The following is an 11,856-nucleotide window of genomic DNA, read 5'->3' on the forward strand; positions in this document are numbered from 1 at the left end:
AGAAATTGTACCAGAAAATAATAAGCAAAATGTATATTATTGTATAATAACTATAGTAGCAAATAAATGCTAATTGAATAGAACATTTTAATTTAAATTTTACAATATTATTAATAATAATATAATTAATTTAATAATGTAGTGTTTCTGTAGCCACGTGACCCTGACGTTGCAACATATACGATCAATGCGCCCTATTACTAACAATGCAATCGAAATATAATATAACTTTCGATGCATAATCAAACTATCGATAATGTCGGAGTTTTTACTATCTCATTTTTTAAATTTAATGTCGGAGTAAAATCCGTCATAATTTTGGTAACCTATGAATCAGATGGTCGGAGTACCAGATGTTCGTAACAATTACTACTTTGTCAAATGTCGAAGTATGTAAATGTCGGAGCATCATCAGTTCGTGGCAAAGGTGCTCTCCCGGTTGAATGTTATACAGAATATCAATAGATATTGATCTAGTTTTCTTACTATCTGTTATCACATTTTAATTCGCCTATAATTTATTGTAAATAAATATGATAATATAATATGACTTACAGACGTGTGTATTCTTTTTTTTTATTATGAATGTTCATAATAAAATGAATGACGATCAGATGAAAAACCAAACGATCTAGTGTGATTAATAGGAATAATAGTTAACAGTGATCTTGTGTTGATTATTAATAGATTTAATAATCGATTGAATACCTTATTGAATTTTACTTTATCATGTCCAAAACTCAATATAATATTAATAACAATATAAATATTTGCGTTTTAGTATCAGAATTAGATTCACAGCAAAAAATCGTATTACTTGATAAGGAACCAATAATATTAGGTAGAACCCCACAAACTGGAATAATTGATCGAAGATTGTCTAAAAATCAAGGTTTGTTAAGTATAAAATCTATGAAAAAGTAATTCAAATTATAATATATCAATTTTATTATTTATAATTTCATTGAATATTTTAGTAAATGAATATATATATATAATCGTTTTTGATTTTTATTTTTTATCTATTTAGTAAAATTTGAGGCTGACTATTCAACTCGACATGTAATTGTTGAACAAATAGGTAATAATAAATCTGCTGTTAATGGGGAATCTATGATGAAAGGAGAAAAAAGACTTATAAATCATGGCGATAAAGTATCACTATTACATGGCAGTGATTACTCTTACTATTTAAAATTTATCCTACCTCCTGATTATGGTGTTAGCAATCCTAAGAAAAGAGTAACTGAATATTATAATAATGAAACTTTCAAAAAGAAAAAATCAACTGAATCGCAGAAATGGGATACCAGAAATGGCGCATTATTAATTTACACTAGTGAAGAATTGATTCAAAAATCAAAAGTAAATTATCCCACATTTTAATTTACATTGTTCATATTAAGTTATTTTTTTTATAATAAAATTGAAATTAATGTTCATTTATTTAATTAATTTTTCTAGAAAAAATACATTTTTTTTTTTTTAATTCACTTAACAAAATCTTAACTGTTGCATCAATAATAAACAACTTTCAAGTTGTTATTATTGTTTATATAATCTTTTGTTAGAGATTGTAACTTGACTAATGTCTTATGACATTGTGTGTTAAATGTTTATAACTATAATTTTGTAATAGTCTTTAGTTTTTATTTTTTAGATTGCAGCATTTGATATGGATGGAACAATTATTGCTACACAATCTGGTAAAGTTTATCCTGTTGATTTCAAAGATTGGAAAATTAATTTTCCAGAAGTTACTAAAACTATTAGAAAATTAGCTGAAGATGGTTTTAAAATTGTAATATTTACTAATCAAGGAGGAATAGGCAAATTAAAAGTTGATGAAAAAACCTTTAAAACTAAAATTGAAAATATTACAAATGTATTAAAGACACCAGTACAAGTATTTGTGTCAACACACAGTGATATATATAGAAAACCAGCTCCAGGAATGTGGAATATTTTTGTTTCTGAAGTAAAATTATTATTTTTAAGTAATATATAATCTAGTATTAATAAACTTCAAATAACTTTTTAGTTTAATGGAGATATTTCAATAGACATGGTAAATAGTTTTTACTGTGGTGATGCTGCAGGCCGTCCAAATCGAATAATTAATAAAAAAAATATTAAAAAAGATCATTCTTGTTGTGATCGTTTATTTGCCATGAATATTGGTCTAAAATTTTATACACCAGAGGAATATTTTTGGAAAAAGCCAACAGAAGACTTCAACATGCCCATATTTAACCCAACTAGTATAATGGCTAGTGTAAAATATGATGATAATCAATATAATATGTCTAGTAATTCAAAAGAAGTAAATACCAAATTTTTTATTACTTAGAAACCAAACAAAAATTGAAGATATTTATTAAAAATTACTTTCATTTTAGATGGTTATATTTTAATAAATTACAATCAGTAAAAAAAATTAGAGTAAAAAAAACATATTTTTATAAACTCTTATACACACTTTTTTTTCTATTAAATAAAAAATATTTTTTTAATTCTTAAACTTTACTTATTAACTTAGTACAATAGCATAAGAATTTTTTTTTAATTTATACAATTTTTTATTTATTCCATTCTATTAATATGGGGGCCACATAAATTTTTCATAGGAATGTAAATAACCCAAAAATATGCATTTCCTCAATTCTGGATGTAAAAAAAGTGATTTTCAACAAAATAAATCAATTGAAGAGATTACTTTTATTTCTTTGAAAATGAATATACTAATCTGAAATTTTGTGCAATCTGTATAAAATGTAAAAAATACATATAGAATTTATATTTTTTGTATGTATCTTCTTCTTTTTCTTTGCCTTAATCCCAACTTCTTGGGGTCAGCCAACCTGTTGTCCACGCGTACATCCGAGATGGGACAATTCGCCTAGGTTTTGTTCAGGACTCCTCATACTTTTTGACAACAATTTTTATGCTGGCTGTTAACTTGACGCAACCTCATTAGTCGTTTCTTATGACTGGAAGAAGGGCCATGAAGGTATTCTTATCCCCTATCCACAGGGATAATTGTTTGTACTTAAATATGTATATATTATATACATATATAATTACATAACCAACAATCTAAAAATTGAATAAAAAAGCACAATTTAAATTTAAAAAAACAATAAATTTTAAAATAGCTTAAATTATTAAATTACCTACCTTTTTTACATTTTAATTAAATAAAGTAATTAAAATTTTTATTATAATGAATAAAAATAATTTAGATAAATTCTTTAGTCTATATTTAACATTGATGCAAAGCTGATAACATATGAATTTTACCAAGATGTTTTTTTTTGTGTTTGTCAATACTTTTGTCTAGCTCTTAGTGTACCATTTTTTTTAACAATACATCAACAAATCACAAAGCCTATCTAGTTAAAGTCATTTTCCTCAATAATTGAAAAATTTTCTTTCGTTTCCCATAAATGATGAATGTCTTCCAAAAAATTATGATAACATAAATGTTAATATTTTTTTTTTGTCAGATATCATTTATACTTGTCCCAACTATGCCACGTCTACACTGTATTGAGAACCCACTGTGCTACTTTTTTTTTTAATTAAAACTATTATAATTTTTTGAAAAATTTATGAATCAATACAATTTACAGATCTAGAATATGTTAAAAATATTGTTTCTGTGAACATTCTCTTGGTTTCTTCTAAGTTATTTTGCCTTTGAAGATGTTGATTATAAAGTTATTGTTTAGGACTATGTGTTAACTTTATTTTTCAATGATTCTCGATATTATTATATCATAAACATAAAAATTTCCAAAGACTCATGAACTACCAAAAACTGATTATGCTACCATATTTATATTTTTAAGTAATAATTTTTCAATTCTATTTTAGATTATTTTAATGGTGGGTTGTCCAGGATCTGGTAAAAGTTATTTTGTTTCAAACATATTGGCTACTCATGAATCTATAAAAGTGATTAATAGAGATACGTTAGGAAGTTGGCAAAAATGTGTTTTGGAAGCAAAACAAATTTTAGAGTGTAAAAATAAAAGTGTTGTTATTGATAATACAAATCCAGATAAAGAAACAAGAAAACGTTTTATTGATATTGCCAATAATTTAAATATTCCTTGTCGAGTTTTTGAGATGAGTACCACCAAAGAACATGCAAAACATAACAACAAGGTAAGAAATGTCTTATTGTGTAAAATTTTGTTTGATAAAGCTAACATATTTAATACTTATATTAATAATATCAACTTCATTTTAATGTTAAACTGATGCCACAACCCCACTGTACTACCGTTTTTTTAAATTTAATTGTGTATAAAGAAAAAACTAGAACTCTTCCTTTGCTGAAGTAAATTCCAAGAAAAATATTGTATCATTGGTTACTGAATTATTGAATAAAAATATTAGCATTATTTGATAATTTACTTCATAGATTTAGTATGTTTTCTTAGTGGTTTATTTATTTCTATCTATAGAACTGCATTGAAACCACAGGAAGGTTTTTACTATTCCTTTGTGTAGAAATTTCCTTTTGTAACTTTGCTAGTTGAAAATTCTAGTACAACTTTCATATTAGTGAAATTTATCTTAAATAAACAGATTTTTACTAATCAGATGGATATTTTCTATGTTCAATTTTAATTATAAGTTACTAAATCAGATAATTTCAAATAATTAAATTTTATTAATAAATCATAATATTAATTTTAGTCTAATTCTTTAAAACATTTTGTTAAACTAAACTTTGAATTGATAAATTAATATTTATATTAAAAATTTTAAAAATAAGCTATAATGTTCAGTTGATCAAAAAGATTTTTTTATTTTAATGTTATCTTTATGGTTTATAGTTCAGAGAGTTAACTGATGAAAAACATCAAAAAATATCAGATGTCATCATTAATATGTATTTGTAAGTATTTTTATTAGTTACAAATGGTTTATGTTCAAAAACTTTGTATTCATTATCATTTATGTTTTTATAAAAAATTTAATTTTATATTAATATTTATACTATAAATAAATGCATATTTATAATAATTTGTATAAAGAGTGCAATTTGGGGTGGCTTAAAGATTTATAAAATAAATTGTAGCCATGATTCTGTTGTGTTATGAAAAATAGGTTTTCACTTTGGCAAAAACTATAGCTTTTAAACATGTATAAATAATTAAAAATAACATATTATATAATTATTTTTATTTTTTGAAATAATGAACGCCAATTGGCTTATTACATTAGTATATGTAATAAACAATAAAAGTATGATGAAATATATAAAATTCGGGATGAGCTAGTGGGTAGAAACATAGTTTTATAGCGCACATTGTTCTGTGTTTGACCCTCAGGGGGCCATTGTCATTGATCTCCTTATTTCACCTACCTTGTGTTCTCCTTTATCAAACTCGTACTCTATATACTCTGTCTTACTCCTACTTATTCTTAAACCCTTTTTTCAAGAGCTAATCTCCACATCTCTGGCCTTTGATTAATTTTCTCCTATTAATACTGTATCGTCAGCAAACAATATGCACTAGGGTACCTTTCCTTGTATATTTTTAATAATTTCATTCATTACTATAGAAAATAAGTAAGGGTTTAAAGCAAAACATTGTTGCACTCTTACTCTTACCCGAAAACCTTCTGTTACTCCTCTTACGCTTTTTACCTTGGTACAAGTGCCATCATGCATATCTTCTATTATATTAATGTACCTTTTCGAGACTCCTTTTCTCATTAATGCCCAAAATTAAGTATAAGTATAAAGTTCCCTCAACCACCTTATACAATCTTCTTTCCTTTTGCTCTTCTGCCATACTTAGAATTGCTTTTTCTTACTTTCTATGATTTTTTGAATGACCTCATCCTACCACCAGGTTTCCTTGTTTCCTGGCATTCTAACTCTCACCAACAATCTCCTTCGCAGTATCCTTTGCACAACTAACAAATCAATTCCACTCATCATTCATGTCTCCCTCAACATTCCACACTGTCCTCTCTTTTACCATCTTGATAAACTCTTTTTCATTTTGCCCTTTCAATTTCCACCACCGCATCTTCGATTTTTTCCCCGTGTTCTTTCTGTTTTTGTATATTCTCTTCTCAGGACACCACAACTCTATTACCATCATTCTATGCTGTGTAGTTATATTCTCGCCTGGTATAACTTTACAATTTTCTCATCCATTATTATTCCTACACCATTGTTTGTACTAGACTTTTCTGAGTATATTATTTTATAACCCTCACCTATTTCCCTCGATTTGTCTCCTTTCGACTTAGTTTCCTGCATACAACATATGTTAACTTTTCCCCTCTTCAATACTTCTACTAATTCTCTAATTCTACCACTTAATGTTCCAACTTTCCAAGTACCTATTCTTACTTTGTATCTATCCTTCTCCCTTATACACGAGTCCAGCTTAGTGTTAAGTGGTGATGTCCCTACACCGTTGGAACTACAAGCATTGGGTAGACCTGTACACATGACTGGTGAAACAGCTATCGCACAAGTTGTCCGGCTGGTATAAACACTTTTTTCCTTAGGCCTTCTCCGTTTTTAACTACTCTATTTCCTCTCACTTGTTGTCCCCGAGTACATCTAAGATGGGACAATCTGCCTAAGTTTTGTTTAGGAATCCTTGTACTTTTTGACAAAAATTTTATGTCGGCTGTCGACCTGACACAACTTCATTAGTCGCCTCTTATGACTGGTAGATGGGCCGTGGAAGTATTCTTATCCCCTATCAACAGGGAAATGGTTCATTGATAACTATTCAATATAATATTTTTAGTTTGAATTTCTTTCATTAGTCATATAATGAATATTAAATTAGCCTTCCCATTGTATAATATTGCATGCCAAGTAGATATTCATAGACATTGTCTATGGCTATATACCGTAAGAATTAAAAATTATTAATTATTTATCTATTTTATCCATATTAATATTAGTATTTCAACAATTATTATAATAATTAATTGTAAAATGGTCCAAAAAAATTTTTTATGCAGTTCCAAGTATGAATCACCATCCAAAGAAGAGGGTATCAGTGAAATAGTCAAAATAAATTTTGTTCCTACTTTTAAAGATCCTGAATTAGAAAAATTATATAAAATGTATTTGCTGTGATATCAATATATCAACGATTTATTTATTGTACTTCTTAATCTTTATTCAATTTGTATGTATCTATAATTATATCATGTAGTAATATATTTAAATTAAAATATTATTAATTTTAATTAAAGCTATCAAGTTATTTTCGGAAAATAACCGTCTTATTAATGAAACGCAAATGACCGTCTCATTATTTTATTCCATTGTGTCACCCCTTTATCGTTCCAGCTTTACTTTAAACACTGTTTATTTTATTTTTCATTACTTGACTACAACACGCTGTGTATTGAGCTGTATATATGACATGGTACCGTATATTTTGCAATACGTTTAATACACGGTCACCTCATCTCTTTCATCAGCCGCCTTATTACAATCGCTAGCCTAGTTTAATTATAGTACCCTCGCTATCTATTTAGGATGCAAAGTCTATCTACTGAAGCGTAGATGGTGATAAGCCGGTGGTAAAAAAACTATTATTACTGACGTATATTCTAGTCTTTCGTCTTTGGCCATATTATCTCTAAAAATTAACTTGATTTGTTACTGTTAATATACTTGTTAAGAAGTTTATAAACTAACGGAACATCTATATTTTTACGGCATTGTTTTTTTTCTTTTCTTTTCTTGTTGTTCTATTGTAATAATTAAATATATCATCGAACTGGCCCATCAAAATTAGTGTTGAACTTTATTTTACTTTTGATTAATAGACATTGGGACTTTCCGTGTCAAAATTAGCTCCTGTTAAGAATCGAACTCTGGTAAGTAATTTTTTGGTAGATCATTTAATTAAATTTTTTCTATAATAATCACATACTATTTAATATTACTCTCCCTCCGCCCTACCAACACAAAGCGCATTCTACTGAATAACTCGTTTCATTTTCTACCTTTACTTAAATTTAGTCAGATAAGAAACATTGGTGGCAGCATTGTAAAATACCCGACCCATAATAAGAACGGTGTAGTTAAATATAGTGAGTAAGCTGAACGAAACAATAATAGTTCCTATATCAATAATCTGAACCGTTCTTAACGCCTTATTAATAACAACCAGTGCAGTTATTAATAATTGTTCAATATTATTTTACGTGTTTGTGTTATTCTATATAAATGATTCTTAGACATTAGGATTATCCGTGTCAAAATCTTATCTGAAACTCAAAAAAGTAATTGTGTTGTTTGCTAACTAATAAATTAATTTATATAAATATTTTATTTTTTAATATAAATTGTTATTTTGAATTTAGAAATGGAAAATATGAAAAATGTTATGTATCGTCAAGTGAGAATTAAAAAAAAATTCAAAGCTTAGTGACTTAAAATAGTGGCGTATTTTGAGGGGATGTCCTCCATGTCTGGACACACCGCGACTTAAAAAAAAAAGCCTAATATATTGGTATTAACTTTTTTTTATAATATACTAAATTTATTTTACTATAAAATAAATGGTATTTTAAATAAATAACGAAAAAAATTAAGTTAATTTGATAGGATTCGACGACACATATTTATCTACATTTTATCAGAGATTTCTAGAAATTATTTGGATTTCATTGGGTCATTTAGATAACAAAAATACCTGTAGCAAAAATATAATAACAGCGGAAATATTCTGAACTTGTAGTTCATTTTTAAATTTATTTTACAGTTTATCAGTTTAGAGAAGTATAAACAAATAAGTTGAGTTACCCCTATTCAAAATACCACATTCATAAAAAATACATAAAAGAATTTTTTATAATTAAAATAGTTTTTAAAAAATAAACAAAAGTTATGAAATTCTTTATGAATTGTCATTTAGTAAAATGAAAATTAAGTTGTTAAAATAGTAGATACACTTGTTAACTTAAAAATTTATAATTAGCTGACTTTTTAATTTAATTGTATGTTATAATATTTGTATATTCACATAACAAGAACATTAAATTACTTCAGTTAAGATAAATTTATATTAAATTTGAATTTCTTTAAAGAATAATGTAACAAAGAAAAATAAGATTAATATAAAATAAAAAAACAATTAAACATAGAAAAAGTAAAAAAATGTTTGGTAGTATACAAATAAAAATTTCAATATATAGTAAAATTAAGATAATTGATATGAAATACAAAAATTTTAATTTCATTCATAAAAATATTAATAGAATAGCTGTCCAGCAATAATTTCATTTTTGTGTCTTAATCTTATAAAAGGCATAAGAATTGCATTTATTGGTGTTGTATCTCCTCGAGACATTTTTTCTGCCAACTCAACAGTAAANTAAAATTTGCATTTATTGGTGTTGTATCTCCTCGAGACATTTTTTCTGCCAGCTCAACAGTAAATGGCCCACAATCATGTCCATTGGTTTGGCGAGATGTCTCGCCTATTTGTAATGTCCATGTAGAAGCTTTTCCTTTTTTGTCCATCTCCCATTCAATTAAGAAATTTTTTAATACCATTGGATAAGGACCCTTATAAGACTTAAGACTATCATATGATGTCACAGTCTTTTCAGGTATATTAACCACTGTCAATATCCAATGACTCCCATATACATTCATGGGCACAAAAAGTAATTTTATTGTGTGAATATCTTTTTTTATCCATCTTCTTACAGCTGGATAACCTCCTCGAAGATACGCTACAATAAAATCAGTGACAACTGCATAAACTTCACCTTCTGACCGTTTTACTATCATTTTAATGTACTCATTAATTGTGTCTGAAGTATACCATGATGTGGGCGATTTAAATGAAGGTGCATTATACTGATCAAGAGATTTTGTGTTCTGATCTTGCATTACTTCTGCAAGTGTAACCATATTTAAAAATTTTTCATAAAATTAATAAAAAAACTTTGTTGAACAGTTTACTATTAGTTAGGTTTATTTAAGGTTTTGGAATATGAAATTAAACACATAAAATTACTTTTGTTAAAAACGTCCATGGACCCCCTTAATTACACGCCTCTGCAAAGGTTATATTAATTTAACACATATTATTATTATTATTAATTATGTTTAATAAATAATCTTTTTTTATTTTATTTTATATTGTATAAAATAAATAGATTAAATAATTTATTACCTTTTTCTTTCTCTGGGACTTTTATTACTTCAACAGTGGACAGAGCAAGTAAATTTACGTCATTCGGCGTATTTAAGGTCAAAGGATTAGAACTAACTTTCGGCTCTAAAATAATTTATGTTTTAAAATATTACATATTTGTTTCAAAAATCAAAACGTTTATTATATATATATTTTTAAATTAATTATATTTTAATAGTTGAATACTTTTTATGATTTTTTCATCTTCTTCGGATGAATTTCTTTTTAAATTTGGTCGAGCAGTAGTATTAGAAGATATCTCAAAGAGTTGCTTTTTTATTACGGATTTTTTGCGTTCCAAGTTTTTCTTATAAAAACTCTTAACGGATCATAAAAATATATTTAATTATATGATAAATTTATTTAAAAAATCTGCTTTAAGTCCAACAAATGGTTAAAGATATACCCTAAAATCTTTTTATTGAAAAAAAGTATAATAAAATATACCTTTCCTAACAAATCAGCTGGTATTAATTGCGAATTGTCTTTTGAAATTGCTATATTTTTTTTTTCTGTTGAATTTAAAATTTTATTTTTATATTTTCTAGATTTTTCATTCTTAGTAAGTGTTCCGAATTCTCCTCGTTGTATCAATTTCTAGGCAACCAAAGAGATATTTAAATAAACAAATAAACTATATTTAATATTATATTATTATCTTCGATAAAAATTGAATTTCCCATAAAAATCTTATTGAAAAAATAGCAGTCCTGAATAATATTAAACATTATATTATTGCAATTATATTAAGGCGGTTGAGAGCTTATTTTATATTTTTGAATCCGACAAACCCCAATTACATAGCTAAATCGAATACATTACAATTTTACAAAATTATTATTTAATCGATTTGTTAATATATATTAATATAATTATAGTTACCAATTTTTCTGAAATAATTTTATCATTTTTGTTCATTTTTCGATACGTGCGTTTTTTTGGAATAATGGAATTTGTTATAGGATAAATATTTTCGTTAATAATTGCTGCAAATTGAATATCATTTTAATAATTATTAATTAAATAATCAATTTCGAAAAAGTTTTTTAATATTAAAATAGTTAAATTAAAGTAAAGTGACTGAATTATTGTTATATATCAATAAGAGAACTTATTATTAATTTTTCTTATATTTTATATAAAAAAACTTTTTCTCTACTCGAAATAATTAGTTTAATTATTAATCTTAATAGTGTTTACAGATATTTTTTCCACCTTTAGTTAACTTTTTTGATATTTGTCCTTTATTTGGATTATTTAAAACACAATTAGAATGCATGAAACGACGGTTCCATATTTTTTCAACTCTGCGTATGACCTTATGTAAGTTTGTTTCATTTGTTTGACCAAAAATATTTTTTTCACTTGCCATATCAATAACTAATTAAATAAATCTTTATACTTACACAAGACGATAGTTTGTTTTTCACGGGAAAAAACGAACTGAACTCAAATGTCGATAAAATCAACATTTACATCTTCTAATTGTCAAGGAAACTTAATTGTAAAATTTCATTAAAAAAATATATAAGCCAATTATAAATAAATTTAGTATAAACAATACTTATTTATTTTTATTTTATTATTGGTCAAAGAATATAATATGTTAAGAATTTATTACAAAGATTTATAAAAATATATA

At 25.9% G+C, this 11,856-nt stretch overlaps 2 protein-coding genes across 3 annotated transcripts; one reads left to right on the forward strand and one right to left on the reverse strand.

Annotated features, from left to right (window-relative positions):
- LOC126896306 (uncharacterized protein F21D5.5) lies at nt 1-7,873 on the forward strand. Of its 2 annotated transcripts, none has more exons than XM_050668973.1 (7): nt 1-892; nt 1,031-1,365; nt 1,661-1,978; nt 2,042-2,323; nt 3,877-4,170; nt 4,848-4,909; nt 7,831-7,873. In XM_050668973.1, the coding sequence occupies exons 1-7, from the start codon at nt 730-732 to the stop codon at nt 7,856-7,858; spliced, it is 1,482 nt and encodes a 493-aa protein (XP_050524930.1). In that variant the 5' UTR covers nt 1-729; the 3' UTR covers nt 7,859-7,873. The 2 variants fall into 2 exon arrangements, with proteins under 2 accessions (XP_050524930.1, XP_050524929.1); XM_050668972.1 differs by lacking the exon at nt 7,831-7,873 and adding an exon at nt 7,012-7,159 and having other exon boundaries at nt 4-892.
- A 1,458-nt stretch (nt 7,874-9,331) lies between these two features.
- Nucleotides 9,332-10,292, reverse strand: LOC126896530 (sentrin-specific protease 1-like). Its single transcript, XM_050669430.1, has 2 exons — nt 10,194-10,292; nt 9,332-9,912 (listed from the first exon to the last, which is right to left on the reverse strand). Exon 2 carries the CDS (start codon nt 9,905-9,907, stop codon nt 9,332-9,334), a length of 576 nt encoding a protein of 191 aa, XP_050525387.1. The 5' UTR covers nt 9,908-9,912; nt 10,194-10,292.
- Between the last annotated feature and the right edge of the window lie 1,564 nt (nt 10,293-11,856).

Source organism: Daktulosphaira vitifoliae, unplaced genomic scaffold, assembly GCF_025091365.1.
Source record: "Daktulosphaira vitifoliae isolate Bord-2020 unplaced genomic scaffold, ASM2509136v1 Scaffold_1, whole genome shotgun sequence".
NCBI classification, from domain to species: domain Eukaryota; kingdom Metazoa; phylum Arthropoda; class Insecta; order Hemiptera; family Phylloxeridae; genus Daktulosphaira; species Daktulosphaira vitifoliae.

Coding starts and splice junctions, on each gene's coding strand:
- LOC126896306 (XM_050668972.1), top strand. CDS start 730: ATGTCCAAAACTCAATATAATATTAATAACAATATAAATATTTGCGTT. Junction 893..1,030: donor AAGATTGTCTAAAAATCAAG/GTTTGTTAAGTA, acceptor TTATCTATTTAG/TAAAATTTGAGGCTGACTAT. Junction 4,910..7,011: donor GTCATCATTAATATGTATTT/GTAAGTATTTTT, acceptor TTTTTTATGCAG/TTCCAAGTATGAATCACCAT.